Source organism: Saccostrea echinata, unplaced genomic scaffold, assembly GCF_033153115.1.
Source record: "Saccostrea echinata isolate AGI-Se365-2 ecotype Australia unplaced genomic scaffold, CSIRO_AGI_Sech_v1 ptg000009l, whole genome shotgun sequence".
Taxonomy (NCBI): Eukaryota; Metazoa; Mollusca; class Bivalvia; order Ostreida; family Ostreidae; genus Saccostrea; species Saccostrea echinata.
Genome location: NW_026889758.1, coordinates 20,881,893 through 20,899,354, shown reverse-complemented (window position 1 = coordinate 20,899,354; position 17,462 = coordinate 20,881,893). Strand labels below are relative to the sequence as shown.

The window sequence follows — 17,462 nt, the reverse complement described above, 5'->3', positions numbered from 1 at the left end:
TATATTTCACTTGATCCTTTGAGATTTGTGTAGTCCTAGAGTCGCATGTACATAGAAAATGAAACAGTTTAGCTGGGTTTCAGTCTTAAGATGCTGGATAAGTCATATTTCATTCATGAGAACTTTATTTTCTTTTATTTTTACAAGATTGTATTGATATGATAATGAAGTTCTCATCACTGCTAATGGGAAGTTATTATGGTTGCATATAACACTGAGGTTTTACAAAAATTATACATCACGGAATTTAAAAAACACAATGCTATTGTCTTCCAAATATAAAGTCAAGCAAAAGATGATTAATAACTGCTCCATTTTCACACACAAAAAAAATTGTTCATTTATAACAGGGACATTCATGTATTTAACAAGTAGGATGTCATTCAAGATTAACTGATTGTTCCATTTTTGATACTCTTAGAGAAATGTGCTTTTCTTTTTTGACATTTGTGCTATCCTTTCAGGCGGCATGTCAAGCAGTCTTCTATGACGTTGCAGTGAGCACCAAGTTTGACCTGTGCATAGTGGTTGTGATTTTCATGAATATGATTGCTATGGCTGTAGACCACTACAAGATGACAAAATATGTCTCAAACATCTTAGACATCCTCAACATTTTGTTTACCACTATTTTTACCCTGGAAAGTGTGATCAAGATAATTGGGTTGAGGCATCACTACTTTCGACAACCATGGAATGTGTTCGACTTTGTAGTTGTGGTCGTATCACTTGTTAGTAAGTATAGACAAACACAATTATGGAACATACCAGAATTTGTAACCTAACACTCTAAAAGTCCCATTTCTATCTAAAAATTCCAAATCTTCTATCCCTCTCCTATCCTCAAAACTGAAGATGTATATGTTGATTGAATTTTAATCCCCAAAGCAATAATGTTAGAAATATGTTAACAATCCAACCTCTTAACATTGGATTATCTGATAAGCATGTTGTCATTATCATTGTTGAGTAGTCGTTGCCTTGGTACTGGGGACTGCTAATGTGTGAAGCTAAGCAGGCTATATTGTTATCTCTATAAATTTTTTTTAATGTCACAGTTTTTAGACCAATATCTTCAAAACACCCCTAAACTATTAATTTCAAATAAATAAAAGCACTGTTCAAGCATGCATGCATGGTAGCATGAAATTTTGATTTAACATAAATGTGATTTTCTTTTCAACACATAATGCCATAAAATGTTTGTTTCTTGCAATAATTTTTGCAAGTTCATATTTTGCTTAGCACATAGTATCTGCATAAAATATAGTAAATATGTATAAACTTACATAACTAGTTCTTGCTTGTTGATCTTTCATGCATGACAAAAAGATACAGAATTAATAAAAGATACATATTATAAAAATTGTACCAGTAATTGAATGCTTGCCAATTAAGGAATTTGTTCGTGAGTGTTGATCATTTTTCTTGTAATTCTTTAGTAATATTAGTCGAGGCAGCAGGTAAAATATATCTCCGGTAGTGAATTGTGACCTGATTATATTTTGTAGACGTGCACATTTTTGTAGTAAAATGTATAAGCAAACCCACACCAAAAAATGCCATCCGCCAGTTTACAACAATGTTGTACAAGCTTGTTTAGTAGAAAATAATTTTTGGAAAACTATAAATGACATTTTTGTATGTTATTTTCTTCCCCAATGTAAATGTTATTGCAAAGTCAAAGAAATAAGTAAAGAAGGCATTAATTCTAACCCCCTGGCTTAGCTCTGTTAGTCTCTTGTTTTTTCTGTTTTTTTCCTGGCTCAAAACACTATAGCAAATCTTCTCTCCTGTGAACTATCTACTGCACATATCCAAATGCAAGCTTTTGTGGCACATTATTTGCTTTTCTGTATTCTTTCTACTGCATATTTTCATCTATTCTTTCAAATGTCCAAACTACATGTTAATATTCTGTTATAGACATTTCTTGTCTTTCTGCAAATCATTAATTGCAATTCCTTTTTCCCTATCTATAGCCTATCTGTAGTGTTGGAGACACATTCACAAGACAAGTCCCAAGACTTTAATATCAAATTTATAGGATAATCCAGATTTTGAATCATGAAACTTTCCTTTTTTATCCCCCGCAATCAAAGTTTTTGGTCTGTCTGTTTATCTACGAAAACTCTAACCTTAGCCATAACTTTTGAATGGTTAGGGCTAGGGCTTTCAAATTTCACATATGTAAACCTTGTGATAAAACCTTTCATTTGGTACCAATTTTTTTTTTTTACCTTATGACATTGACCTTAGAGTTTGATACTTTTAAGAACTTTAATCAAACTTTTACCTTGGTCATAACTTTTCAACATTTTGTAATAGGGCTTTCATATTTTACATGTGCATTTCTTATGACTAGACCTTTCTTTTTGCTACCAACATTTTTGACCTCCTGACCTTGACCTTAAAGTTTGACCTACTTTTGAAAAATTTCAACCTTGGCTTTAACTTCTGAACAGTTGGTGCTTAGGCGTTTTCAAATTTCACTTAATTATTCCTTGTGACAAAATTTTTCTTTGGGTACCAACATTTTTCATCTCATGACCTTGACCTAGGGGTTTGACCTACATTTTGAAAGACTTTAACCTTAATAATGAGCTGCCATATAGGGACACCAGTGTTTCACAAAATCATGTTTTGTTTTTGTTTTGTTTTGTTTTGTTTTGTTTTTGTTTTTTGATAGCTTTAGTTTTCAGAACTGGCATAAAATCTACAAAACAGGAATCTTAATGAATCTTAATGAGGATCTTTTATTTTTTGCTTTCCTTTATTTAGCTGTTTACTTTCTAGATGTGCTATATATGCTTTTAATCTCCTCAAATAAATTGAAAATATTTCTTATGGTAAACAAAAATTATTGTAATATTTTTAAGTTTAAACAGTTCTTGTTTTGTAGAAAATCATCTTTATTTTTTTCATAATTTGTCAAATGAAATAATATTTTTCTTTTTGCATAATTTCATCAAAAAACCAGCACTTGAGACTTTCATTTACATTTTAATAGAGCACTTTATCATTTTTTTTTTCTTTTCTTGCAGGTATCATACTGGAAGATCTTCTTGCAAGCATCTTTAACCCCACATTGCTTCGCGTGTTTAGGGTGTTCAGGATAGGGAGGGTTCTAAGACTGATTAAGGCTGCTAAAGGTATCCGGAAGCTTCTGTTCGCCCTTATTATTTCCCTTCCAGCTCTTATCAACATTGGAGCTCTGCTGTGTCTCATTATGTATATCTATGCCATCATTGGCATGTCTTTGTTTGGAAACATGAAGATTGAACTTCCATTGGATGATACTGTGAATTTCCAGACTTTTGCCAGTAGTTTTGTGTTACTTCTCCGTCTTTCAACATCTGCTGGTTGGAATGACATTTTGGAGACCATGTATTTACAGCCACCAGACTGTGATCCTGATTATGCTACTCGGCCAGAGGGGGGTGAAAAATTTAAATATTCCACAGGAGATTGTGGATCTCCAGCGTTTGGAGTGTTTTATATGGTGTCTTACATTCTGATTATATTCTTAGTGGTGATTAACATGTACATTGCTATTATTTTGGAGAACTTTAATCAGGCCCATGAGGCAGAAGAAGTTGGAATAACTGAAGATGACTTTGATGAATTTTATGTGGTTTGGGAAAAATATGATCCTTTAGCCACTCAGTTTATCAAATATGAACATCTCTCTCACTTTGTGGGGGATTTAGACCCACCATTAGGCATACCTAGGCCTAATGAAATTGCTTTAGTGGCATTTGATCTTCCAATTGTTGAAGGAGACAAAATTCACTGCTTAGATGTGTTGATTGCTTTATGTAAAAATGTGTTAGGTCGTGTAGAAGAAACAGAGGAATTCAAAGAGCTGAAATCTCAAATGGAAGAAAAGTTCCAGGAAACCTTCCCAACTCGTGTGAACACAAGTAAAACTTCAAGTACAATGCAGAAAAAGAAAGAAGATGTAGCGGCTAAGACACTTCAGAATGCTTGGAGGACATTCAAAACTCAGAAGCAGCTCCGAAATCTTACCAAGATGGCAATGCAAAAAGCAGAGGCAGATGAAAATGAGAAAAACTCTAAAACACGTGGGGCCAGTCTTGCTAATCTTGGCAAACGTCTAAATAGTGCTCTGAGCAATTTCTTCAGCTCGTCTCGGCCGAGTAGTGCAACAAGTAGACACAGTATCAAAAGTCAAACCACAGTGACCACACCAGGAAATTCTCAAAGGAAATCCAAAAGTACTTTACAGGTTCCTGCAGTGGGTCCCATCTATCCAGCCAAAGGCTCTGATAAAGAGTTGGAATTATGATATCATTGAAAGAGAAAATGTGGTGCAATTTATTCTAATACTGTAGTAGATTAACAAAAAATGTGCGCCTGTAAGGTTAACTTCAGAGTGCTACATTTGTGTCTATAGGAGGGCATTTCTCTCTGTGTGAAATGCATAAAATTCAGTATTTTTTACAAAAATGGTTGACTTAACTTTTGTAAGCTTTGACTGAATCAGTGTGTACTGATTGTTTTATATCAGGTGATTTTGGTTGGGAGTGCATTTAATAATAAGTCCCATGACCATAGCTGCAAACAGGAGATGGGTTTTAATTCTGTTCCCAAACTGGGAATTCAGATTTTAACATATATATTATTAAGATTACTGTGTCAAAACTCACTGATGCCAAAAAATTGATCAAAATGTGATAACATGACAGTTCTAGATTATCATATTATTGAATTGTGTTTCAACGAAAAAAAAAAAAAGAAGAAAGACATCTTTGCTTGTATTCTCATGTTGTTTTTAGTATTGATATTGTCATTATTGTCTCCCCTTGATAAAAGGAAGACATTGGTTTTTGTGACTGCTTTGTTTATGTTTGTGTCAAGACTTGAGAAAATAATTAGGGTATTTGTGTCAGAATGAAAGAATACATGTGTTATTATAAGGATTTATGGGAAAATATATCAAATTTCCCATAGAGAATAAGATTTTATGAATGCATTTTTTTTTCATGCAGCATTACTTGTATCTGAAAGAAATCAAATTTTTTGTATGGAAGATTTGAATAACTTTAGTATTCCACATTTATCGGTATTAAAAAAGTCCATCTTTTATTTTATTGAAGTTGAATTTTTAAAATAGGAAGCTTCATTCACTGAACATTTTTACATAAAGAACAAAACATTGTGGATACTAGCTTTTTTTCCATCTTAATAAGGGTTCATTATTATTTATTAATTATTATTTTGCTCTAGAAATATAAATTTGGAGACATGATTGGTATGAAAGTATTTTTTATTTCATGGGACAGTTTCAACACAAGTGTAAGTAAATATTGACCAGTTGTCATTTCTACACCATGGCTAGGACATTTATGTCAAATTGCACAGATTTTACACTTATGCATGTTAAATGCAAGTCAAGCTGCAGAAATATAGTCTATGGTATTTGTAGATAAATTTCTTTATTTGATGTGAACAAAGCTAACAGATTGTAAAGGTATGATTGTGTCTAATGATGTCATTGATTCCTATACCTCCTATCTCCCATCAAATAATGATCTCCATACAATTTCAATACCATTATGCAATTATCAGCACCAAGAATAGGTAAAAAGACCTCCTTTTTTTCAAATTTATCATTACATATCATTATTTCATAGAGATTCTACCCTTAATAAATGATATGCAGAAAAATTTGTATATTTTTTCAATGTTTATATTCAAACCCATTCCAATAGCCTTCAGTGAAAATAGAAATTTGATACAAGTGTTCTGACTTGAAAAGGTCCTTTACTTTGAATTTCAGGAGGTACAAGTAAAATTGAAGCATTATGTCTGTGATCCATACAAATTGCGATAATTTTTTGATTGACATTCCCATACTGTAGCTTTCAGTTGAATTTGATGTTGTACCTATGTAGAGGAAATTCATTTTGGTGCATCAACTTATAGATTCTCAGTATTATTTGACAAAACACTGTGATAATATTATGCATAAAGATGACTGTTATATTAATGGTTATAAATCAAACACCAATTTGTCTGCTGGTCTGACATGCACTATAGATTAACTCATTTATTCCCAACGTAGTACACCACCACTGGTTTTTTTCCTGTAGAAAGATGTGATTTTAAATGTGGTATCCGTCCATAACTAATTCCATTTTAATTTTTATGTTTGTTATTTTACATTTGTTTTTATTAATTTACATGAGCACAGTTATGTGTTTTATGAACATAATGAATATGCTTGAATGCATAACTATTATTCCTATACAAAGAAGATATTGATATGAATGTGATATTTTTTGTTATCGCCTTGTGCAAGTTGTTTTTATCTAACCAGGTTAATAATCTCAAAAGCCTGTAGTTAGAGTGACCCATGATTTGTGTCATGTGATGTCCATCTACAACACGGTTAAACTTTCACTACGCCCCCCTTTTTTTCCCTTTCTTTGTCAATGTGTTGGTTAGTTGTGAGGTTTTTGTCATTATTCATCAAGTTGTCACAAAAGTCAAACCTAAATTACAAAGCCAAATGTAGATTTGTTTTTAATTTTCTCAGTAACTTTTGTAAATAACTTGAGCTTCACAAACTTTGTGTATGGAGGCATATACTATGTTTTTTTTTCTAAGTTCTGAACTCCAATGTTCACCTCTATAATTGTCATCACGAGCATTCTGTGACATATGTCAACATTTTATGGAATAAATTGTTTTGCATTAAATCATGCTTGTTTTGATTTTACAAGAATTAGTTTTTCAACCCAGAAGATACCTGATGAATTTTGAACTTAAAGTTTAACTTAACCTATTTTGTTTAAGCTCGCTTTCTAGGTACAAAAGTTTTTGTTTCTAAATAACATACAGAACATCGGCGATCAGCCAAGAAAAATGAATTAAAATTTAACCTTTAAAGGGGTCAGGACACAGATTTGAAGTAAATATTTTCTCAAATTTTCTATGTATCATGACTCATTTGTTGCTAGAGCATTTGACAAGGACAAAAAATAAAAGCTTGTTCAAAAACTTCTTTATCTTGAAATTATTAAAACTACGAATTTTGGGACGCGTTTGATCGACACATATCCTTCCACTAAGTAAACTTTATCCTTAATACTTAAGAATAGTAGAAATTTTGCTGTGTATGTTACATTTATTGACTGGGTTCGAGGGCAACATGCGTTTTGTCGGACCCATAATATCTATAATCCAGAAAATTCAGACTAGAAATGTAAGAAAGCAAAACCAACTCACCAGCATTGTCAGTCTGTACTCGGTGATTAGGGCTGGGACGATACAACTTTTTCTATATCGATACATATGATATTTGAGCCACGATAAGATATGTATCACGATAGGTTTCATTGGTTACAAAATCTTTTTTGGAAATGAACAAAACATCTCTTCACAAATGAGAATAATTTATACAAAGAAGTTGTATATCTGTTGTAAAACAAAATTATTTTACACAAGTGATGTAAATTATTATGTATTTTATATTTATATTTTTATATAATTTGATTTTGGTTATAACGCGGTATTTGATTGGATAAAACATTAACTTTATATCGTATAAATTGGGTTGCCTACGTCACAATGACTTGCGTCAAAAAGGTATCGATCCGCTTGACGTTAAATTTAAATTTTGTACAATTTGAAGTCATTTTTTACAGGGTAATCATTTTTTTTACACTAAATGAATGAAAATTAAATTATAAGGAATGAATTTAATAGCTACCCAATTTATACGGTATAAAGTGGGTTGGAACAGTTTACGCTTTTTTATAAACCGCCTCGCGGTTTATAAAGCGTAAACTCCCCCAACCCACTTTATACCGTATAAATTGGGTAGCTATTAAATTCATTCCTTAATTAGCATATTTATTTTATATATTGAACCCAATATGTTAAGTAAACAAAGAAAAAACGATATTTCGATATTTCTTCATACGTATCGATATGAGTATCCTCCCCACACAGAATCAATATATCGTCCCAGCCCTATCAGTGTTGTGTGCAGAGTTTATCAGTTAACAAGTTGAACACACCCGGTAAAATATAAACATTTATGCGACAGTACGGCTGCAAAACGTGTGGGGTTTTTTTTCAGTCAAACTTACCCAATATATCATTAAGAATAAGGTATAAAGTTGATGTCAACAGTTTGAGGAACATGAAAATGTTCTTCTCAAACAAAATCCACGTAATTAGAATCTGCTGGAAATCCAAGAGTCGTACAAACTGAAGCAATTTTAGATCTGTTTATTTGTACCACGTGAATTCTGAATGACACATGCCTAAACAGTAGAGTTTACAATTATAATGGAATATGAGGTAAACAGCAATTCTTAAAAGCAAAATATAAATTTTCCGATAAATTATTAATCGTGAACTTTATGATCTCCTTTCAGATGAATTTGAAAGAATTAAATGTACAAATATTGACGTTTTGTGAACTGGGGTCCGAGAAGGGAAAATCACCAAATCGAACGTTATCGAGGCAAAACGTCAGAAATATTTTCAGGACAGTTCCTTAAAAATTTACACTTTAAATAGCAATAATATTTATATATCATAGGTGTATTTTTCTGTTGAGTTAACACTGCTTTTTTTTCTTTGAAAGCGATGGAGAAATGAGAAATGATAACACGTATCAACAAACCTTTCGAGGTGAACCTTTGTGAGCAAATTTGGTCAACAAGTTCGTCTTTCAAGCTCTATTTTCATTTTTTTTTTCTTCTTCTTCTTTGTTGACTTTGTCAAGGTAGCCGGCCTACTGGACGACCACATTTTACCATGCTATTTCTTCTATGATAAGTACGCATGATCGAATAGCATGGAATATGGGGCCCCTAACACTTTGCGATGTATATATTTATGGTCCATAAATAATTATTAATTTTAATGCAATAATAACAAGAGGCCCAAGGGCCTTGAATCGCTCTTCTGATAAACTGTACAACCTATCACTTCTATTTGAAACCTCTAAGTATCCTGTATATTTAGATACACCCTTGAAATTCCAATTCACATTCTGAGAACCCAAGATGATTCTAAGCCAACTAGTACCAGAGAGTTGGTCAGGTGACCTACTTATCACTTGTCATTCTCTGAGGACCCATCAACTAAGTTTGATGATTCTAAGCCAATTAATACCTAAAATATTTTTTAAAATTATAATTATAAAATTTTATAATAAGGTCAAAGTGACCTACTTTTCAGTTGTTGTACTCCAAGGACCCAAGATGCATCAACTGACAAAGTTTGATGATTCTAAGCCAATTGGTACCTGAAATATTTAATTAAAGCCATAAATTTTAAAAAGTAGGTCACGGTGACCTACTCTTCAGTCGACCTACTCCGAAGACCCAGGATGCACCAACTGACAAAGTTTGATGATTCTAAGGCAATTAGTACCTGAAATATTTAATTAAAGCCATAAATTTTCAAAAGTAGGTCACGGTGACCTACTTATCAGTCGACCTACTCCGAAGACCCAAGATGCATCAACTGACAAAGTTTGATGATTCTAAGCCAATTAGTACCTGAAATATTTAATTAAAGCCATAAAATTTCCAAAAGTAGGTCACGGTGACCTACTTTTTAGTCCACGTTTTTTGAGGACCCAAGATGCATCAACTTACAAAGTTTTATGATCATAGGCTTTAAAATGTCCAAATTATGCCTCTAAAACGCTTTGAAATCGAATGCCTGCAAAGTTCAAAAAGTAGGTCACTGTGACCTACTTTTTAATAAATATAAATATGTTTTATGGCCCCAAGATGCATCATCTTACAAGATTTAATGATTCTAAACCTCTCAGTTTTCGAATTAAAGACCTTAATTGTTTTGAAAAAGATTAGCCATAAAATTCAAAAAGTAGGTCAAGGTGACCTACTTTTTAGTTGACGTACTTCTAGGACCCAAGATGCATCAACTGACAAAGTTTGATGATCGTAGACCTTAAATTGTTCAAAATATGCCTCTAAATCATTTTGAAAAAGAATGGCCGCAAAATTTAAAAAGTAGGTCATCGTGACCTACTTTTGAGTCAACATGATATGAGGTCCTTAGATGCATCAACTGACAAGATTTGATGATCCTAGTCGTTATAGTAAGCAAAATATCAACATTTTAATAAAATGTCATTTTTGGTCAACTTTGAAGTGACCTTGAGACCACGCCCTTTGCCCCAGGGTAAATCCCCGTGCAAATTTTAATTTACCTTTTGTGTAAGTTTGGTGATAATCTGCCCAGTGGTTCTTGAGAAGAAGATTTTTTAGCAACCAGTACTTTTGTTTCCATTTTCCTAATTATCTCCCCTTGTTAAAGGGTCACAACCCTAGTTTTAGTATAAAAGGGAGCCCTTGGACCAAGGATATCCTGTGACAAATTTGACAATAATTGGCCAAGGGGTTCTTAAGTTATGGCCCATATTCTAAAAAGTTTACGCACACCGCACAAATGGCCATAGCATTAGCTCTTTGAGCCTTTGGCTCAGAAGAGCTAAAAAATATTTAAGTATGAAGCTTGTAATTTTCCGAAAGTTTATACATGTAAAAAAAATATTCCAAATCCTATCGGAAAACTTTATCAAGTCTGTTTTTATGAGATGCACCGTACTGTCTCTTTAACAATAACAGAGCTCATGCCCCTTTTCACAAAAATAGATGTTGAATGTGGTGTAAAGAATGATGTTGTCATTGAATTCTAAGAACATTCATGTAAGTTCAATTCATTTAACTCGTTTTATTTTTGGAATAAACATAGAAATTTAAAATGTAAACAATGCAACTGCATGTGTCCGGACCCCTTTAAGATTAAATATGCCACAGTCTCAATACATGAATACTTCTATAGAAAAGCATGTGCGCACCAAAGTAAGCAAAATTCACTAATTCAACTTTCCATGTGAGTGGGTACTCGCTCCTTTTTCTTGAAAGTATCCATAAATGATTCTTTCAAATAAGTTAAAAATGTAGATTTTTTCCGTTAACTAAAGCTTGGGAATGAAGACCCACTCAAATGTAAAAACGATGCAAAATGTGATAAATAATGGTTACATTTTGCCTTGTTACATTCTGCGTCAATATCAACAAAATGTAATCCATTTTTGTGGTGTCAGCTATTGAAATTATTCGTCGATTGAACAAATTATGTTTCCCAACGTTCAAACAAATCAAAGTCGTTACTATGTGGCAATAAACTGATTATTACATTTAATAATCGTTGTTATCTCCCCAAATGAATGCTTTTTTTACTGGAATCTTGGAAATATACATGCTGTCCAGTGTCCAGAAATATTTCTTAATAAATCTATTGCTCTTTTTCCAAATGTATTATATTTTCCGTCGTTATGTTTTTCTTTGATCCTGATGCAAAATGTAAAAAATGCAAATTGCTGTGATCTTTGTAAGTTGTCAAAGCAGACCCCCCCCCCTTTTTTGTTCAGGTTGTTGCGTGCATGTTTTATAAAAGCGGATCCAGGAATTTTTCCAAAGGGGGCGGGGGTCCATACCCACTCAAACCAGACGTCTCTGACGAGACTGTAGCTCTACTGGTTGTACTTATAATGGAAGATAAAAGTATCACTTGGACTTGAAACTTTGCAACAGCAATAAATAGAATATGATCCATGATTTAGCCTCTTTCTGTGGTAAGATTTATTGCAATCAGACTAAAACTGTAGGAGGAGTAGCCTTTTAAAACAATTTTACAGAAATTTCGATTTTAGTAACCATTGTAACACCATTCCACAAAATCAAAAAACAAATACGACAATTATGTGTCTCAGTGTAGTCTATTTGTATGCCAAGTTATACTGAAATCAGACAAAAAGTGTGGGAGGAGTAGCGTTTTGAAAGTATTTCAAGAAAAATTCTATTTTTAGTATCCATGGCAACACCGTTCATTGAAATCAAAAACCGATACACAGAATTATGTATCTTAGTGTAGTCTACTTATGTGCCAAGTTATATTGAAATCAGACTAAAACTGTAGGAGGAGTAGCGTTTTGACAGACGGACGGACACCTTACTATCGCATTTAGCTCTTCTGGCCCCAGGATCATGAAACAGACTTAGACTTAAGTCAAAATTTCAGTCGTCCATAAAATATTTATAACTTGTGAATCAAAATTGTGAATCATAATTTGCATGCAACAGTAGTTTATTGCTGCAAAGTGAAAAAAACATTTTCATTTTAGACTGCTACATTTCTAAATCATTTTAGTGGAATATACAGTTTTTGATTTAAGCTTAAGATGTTTCATGATCCTGGGGCCTGGTCTCTGACCAGTAGAGCTAAAAATCGACTCAGATTAATTTAACAGACAAAAATAAAGGGTTCTGTCCACTATTACTTGGAAGGGGTGCAGAAGCCTTCAAATATACATGTATGTGGATGCCCGACTTCTTTTTAATGGTCATTTTACTATATACATGAAGATTTTAATAACTCTGAAAATTTTAGGGAGTCTGACCCCCAACTCCACCCCCTCGATCTTCTACTTAAGTTTATAGGAAAATGAAAACAAAATGTACCTGGTACTTAAATTTTTTTATCTTTCGTGGCAATAACTGTGGTAGCTTATGACTTGAACAACGCAAAATTCTACTGCGCAATGTGAAAAGCCAATTATCCTTGGCCTGAATATTGTATTTACCTACTACAGTGACACAAACAGGACCGATAGACCACTCAGCTTACCTGTGTAATAAAAAGCTGAATAGTGAGAGGGGTGGGTGGTGAATATATTTTGTGAACTTCATTCTTGTGCTAAAAAAAAGGGTGAAGATTCTTAAAATGGGAAAAATCCTCTCCAGGGAAACAACTGACTTGTTTACCAGTTGTAATTTATCTCTCTCTCTCTCTCTCTGAATCTGTCGAAGTTTTATTTCTTCACAACTTTGCTTCAAACCAAGCCACTACTAATTTTAAATATCATAAGTGGAAGGCATTGACAGAAATTTTTTAATAATCTACTTTTACGAATACGCTTTATTTGCTCGAATGCATAATATGAATTAAATGCACGGTAGATTTGCATTATAATTCTAATTTTTTTTAAAACAACTGATACTAGAAATTTGAAAGGGATTTTTTCCTCATTAGAATTAATAACAAGAGTAAATGAACTATCGGTACATGAACTTTGAACTTTAATCTGAAGTCGGTCATCTATTCATCGGAACAAAAGGGCGACGAATAATTAAGTTTTAAAAAGCTTACATCTTATTAATTTATGCCCATAACTGTAAGAACTGATTTATAATCATAAGGAGAGAGAGAGAGCTAGAGAGAGAGAGAGAGAGAGAGAGATTACTTTATATTAAATACGTGTACACTATGTGAATAAGTTAACGTGTATATCTCTCATTACTGGTCGTCAGATTATTTGTTTATTTATTTATTTATTTATTTATTTATTTATTTATTTTTGTTCGTACCCTTACGGGTTATTCCAGCTCCCCTCCTATAATTAAGGAAATTGTTCCTTGAATATAATATTAATGAATATACCATATTTGATAAAATGATGCAATAATTAAGTATATTGACAGGAAAGTTACACTTAAAAGAAAATAGTCTTGTGTGATACCTTGAAACAGCTGTGAAATGTTATCAGTTTTTCGGTGTTTTAACGTTATATTTACAAATAAAAAAAATCATAACCCGAATGCTGATGAAATGAGATATAGAAAGAGACCAATGAGATTTTTTTTTTTCAAAAACACATTTCAGCGTGCACAAGATATCGAATTACGGGAAAAATGTATAAATTTTTTACTTAGCACAACCAATATTCAGCTGTATATTAACAGTGAGAAATAAACAGAAACGAACAAAAACCTTTACATAGATGTTTATTCACATAACAGATAACAGCTTTTTAATCAATGAAAAACGGGCAGAAAATTATTAGGTTGCATCATCTTGTTGTTACGTGCGCTCAGTCAGGCATAGGAGTGTGCACATATAAAGGGAACCATAAACTGTTTACCAGTGTTTACACCACATTTACACTGCGTAAATAGAATCGTTATTGTAATACGTAAAGAATATGGAAGAACTTCATGTCTTTGGTTATGGTTCTCTAATATGGAAACCTGATTTTAAATATTCTACAAAGGAACATGGATATATTCGTGGATATCAAAGAAGATTTTGGCAAAATAACACCGAGCAGAGAGGCACGAAAGAGAAGGTAGGGCTATTAATTTGTATCAAACTTATACTCCGATCTAACCTTTTTCCCATTACAACAATGCTTAGTAGGGGGTAAGACATTTCTCGAAATTTTAACCACGAATTAAAAGTCTACGACTCTAATTTTCAACACGAATCAATGGAATTAGTTTAGCAACACGAATCTGGAATTAATTTCGCATATTATAATTATATATATTAATTGCATGTATGTTTGGTATAATCCAGTGTGTAATAAACTAATCATATATTTTTTTAACGTATTTATGATTTTAATAGCCAGGAAGAGTCGCTACTTTGATTAAAGCAGGAAATCAGGTAAGATAAAAATTATTGCATCATTCTACGCAGCACATGCGTTTGTCTAAAAATAGCAACTGTTTACATTTTCCACCAATCAGTATTCACAGATCTGCGTTCTTTACAGAAATGCCTCTGGGGAGTGAAGTATACAGTGAAGGGGGCTAAAAAAGTGACAGAAGTCCTAGAAAAATTAAGTGTAAGGGAAAAAATACTTGGTAGTTATGTGACAGTTACTACGAAATTCTACAACAAAAATTCCACCAATCCTTGTGACGTTTTATTGTATCAAGCAACAGAAAAGAATCCACTATACGTGGGCCCCTCCTCTGGAGATGAGGAAAAGGACTTGCAATATATCGCTGACACGGTAGTGCACGCACATGGAAGCGCCGGACCTAACTCCGAATACATTACCAAGTTAGCAGATTATATTCGGAAACATATACCAGAAGAAACGGACGAACATCTGTTTATTCTTGATAAAATGATAAGAAATAAGATTATTCACTTCCATGAGTATAGACATCAGGGTTAATCAATAAATCGTTTGTATATATATCGTGTCTCTTATTCATCGTATTAGACAGTAGTAATAAAATTCAGTCCCAATTGATGTTTTACACAACCAAAAATACAAGACGGCGTACCTACAAATACCGGTAGTTAGAATAATCTGTTTCGGTACAGGCCCTCACCACAGTTAGAATTGCAAATTAGAGTGGATCCGCTCCGAAACGATTTTGAAGAATACAAAAAGAGGTGCACTGAAAATAACTACATATCATTTTCAAAATAAAGATATTTAAAAATAAATTATAATAAATTAAAAAAAAGAGTAGAAAAATTTGAATAAAAAAAAATTTAAAAAAAGGACATGTATTTTTCTTTGTTTAAACGATAAATATATTTTCTCATCTTTTTATGTTAATATTATCTACATTTACATAGCAATACACTCTTAATAACATATCTATTTTCATATATAATATGGATGAGATTCCCATTTTTCTCTACTTTGTGTACTTGGCTCAAAGAACAATCATGTAAGAAAATAAGAGCATCAGAACATAATCTTAATATGCATGTAGGGCTTAAGATAGACTTTGATTGAAATCAGATCCCATCATAACACGTACCATCCTTATTCTACTTTATCAAAAAATCCATGACGAAATCTGCATTTTAAACTTAGAAATTGAAGCTTTTCTGTATATCCACTTTTCTGGACACTCAAAATAAGCTGCCTGAAAATCCCCGGTTTCTTGGGTGCTAACCAAGGGTTTCTGATCCGTTTCTCCCTCACACAAACTCCTCAGGCCAGTAGAATTCGGGGGGGGGGGGAGCCCCCCCCCCCCCCCACTTTTTCTTAGTATAGTATTTTACTGTTGTCAATTTTCCTTTATATGCTGGTTGGCCCCCACCTTTTGTTGCAGTAAGGACGAGGACTGGCAAATTCCAGTTTGTTTTTTTTTTTTTGCTCGTCAGATATTGTTTTGGGAAGTTGTCCCCCTCCCCCTTTTGAAACCGTTGCTACGGGCCTGCCCCTGGCCTATCGTGCTCATTGACAGAAATGAAGAGCGATTTTAAATAATTGAAGTTTATCAAGCTTTTTTAGATACTCAAATTTACCTGTCAGAAAAACTGAAAATTCGTCATACCCCACCCTAGATATTATGTCATAATAAAATCAGCATTTAAAAATGTTGAAAATCAAACCATTTCTTTTAAATCTCCCTTTCTGAGCAATCAAACTTAGCTGTGAGAAATGTTGAAATTCACCAGATGGGTCCCCACTAGGGTTTTGCCCTGGACCTAATGATGCCTTCGAGACAGCCCTCAACCCCCTACCTTGTTTGTTATTGTAGATGCTGACACAGTCAGCCCAGCAGTATCTCTTACTGATGATCTTGAAAAAATAAGGCAATGGTCTCATCAATGGCTAGTTGAATTTAACCCTGTGAAGACAGTAAATGTTAATTTTACCAAAACTCAACGAATACACCCAAATATCTCATTTGGGAACACAATGAATATTATTTCTCAGAATCAAAGTCACTGTCATCTAGGGCTGACATTACAGTCTAATGGGGGGTGGTCCGAACATATTACAACAATTTATGAGAAAGCTTGCTTACGACTAAATATATTGCGTACACTTAAATATAAATTAAAAAGGGACTTGTTAATCAAAATATATCTTTCATTTGTTCGACCAGTTGTAGAATATGGGGATGTGGTATGGGATAATTGCACTGAAGAACAATCCAAATTACTGGAAAGTGTTCAGGTGGAAGCTGCAAGAATAATTACAGGTATTAGGTGCAATACATCAAAAACTAACCTATATTATGAGTTGGGATGGGAAACCTTAAGTTCAAGAAGGGAAAAGCATAAGCTCACACTGATGTATAAAATTCTTAATAACCTTACCCCTGATTACATGTATAATATGCTCAAAGGATGTATGCCAATTCAGCATAATTATAATTTACGCAACCAAAACTCATATCGCATCCCAATCACTCGAACAGTGTCTTACTATAATAGTTTTGTACCATCCACAATATCCTTATGGAATAATTTACCTGATGATTGTAGAACTTCCCCTACATTGCAAAATTTCAAAAAAAGATTAACCTACACCAATCCCTTCCAGAAAAATAAAGTTAAGTTGTACAATTATGGGAATAGAATTGAAAATATACATTGCCAGTTGAGAAATAAATGTAGTAACCTTAATGCTGATCTTTTTAAAGACCACCTCAATGATTCACCAAAATGTACAAATTGTGGATACCAAATTGAAGATTCATTACATTTTTTCATGTATTGCCCACAATATGTTCTTCAAAGACAGATGCTGATTAAATTTATGAATGAGAAAGACATACCAATTAATATAGATAATATACTATATGGTGCTGAATCCTTATGTTTAGAAGACAACTTTT

At 33.1% G+C, this 17,462-nt stretch overlaps 2 protein-coding genes across 6 annotated transcripts in view; both read left to right on the top strand.

The window, feature by feature from the left end:
* The window catches only part of LOC133181998 (sodium channel protein 1 brain-like), a 34,230-nt gene extending 29,019 nt beyond the window's left edge, over positions 1-5,211 (top strand). For 4 of the 5 annotated variants that reach the window (XM_061316693.1, XM_061316692.1, XM_061316691.1 and 1 more), the window contains 2 exons: positions 465-735; positions 3,045-5,211. In XM_061316693.1, coding sequence (XP_061172677.1) covers positions 465-735; positions 3,045-4,309 — 1,536 coding nt within the window. In that variant the 3' untranslated portion in view covers positions 4,310-5,211. Of the gene's footprint in view, positions 1-464; positions 736-1,442; positions 1,546-3,044 lie in introns of those variants that run through there. The other variant, XM_061316694.1, reaches the window with a different exon arrangement.
* Positions 5,212-14,012: 8,801 nt separating this feature from the next.
* Positions 14,013-15,070, top strand: LOC133183437 (putative glutathione-specific gamma-glutamylcyclotransferase 2). The gene is made up of 3 exons (XM_061318397.1): positions 14,013-14,206; positions 14,488-14,526; positions 14,636-15,070. Exons 1-3 carry the CDS (start codon positions 14,063-14,065, stop codon positions 15,044-15,046), a joined length of 594 nt encoding a protein of 197 aa, XP_061174381.1. The 5' UTR covers positions 14,013-14,062; the 3' UTR covers positions 15,047-15,070.
* The last annotated feature ends 2,392 nt before the right edge of the window (positions 15,071-17,462 follow it).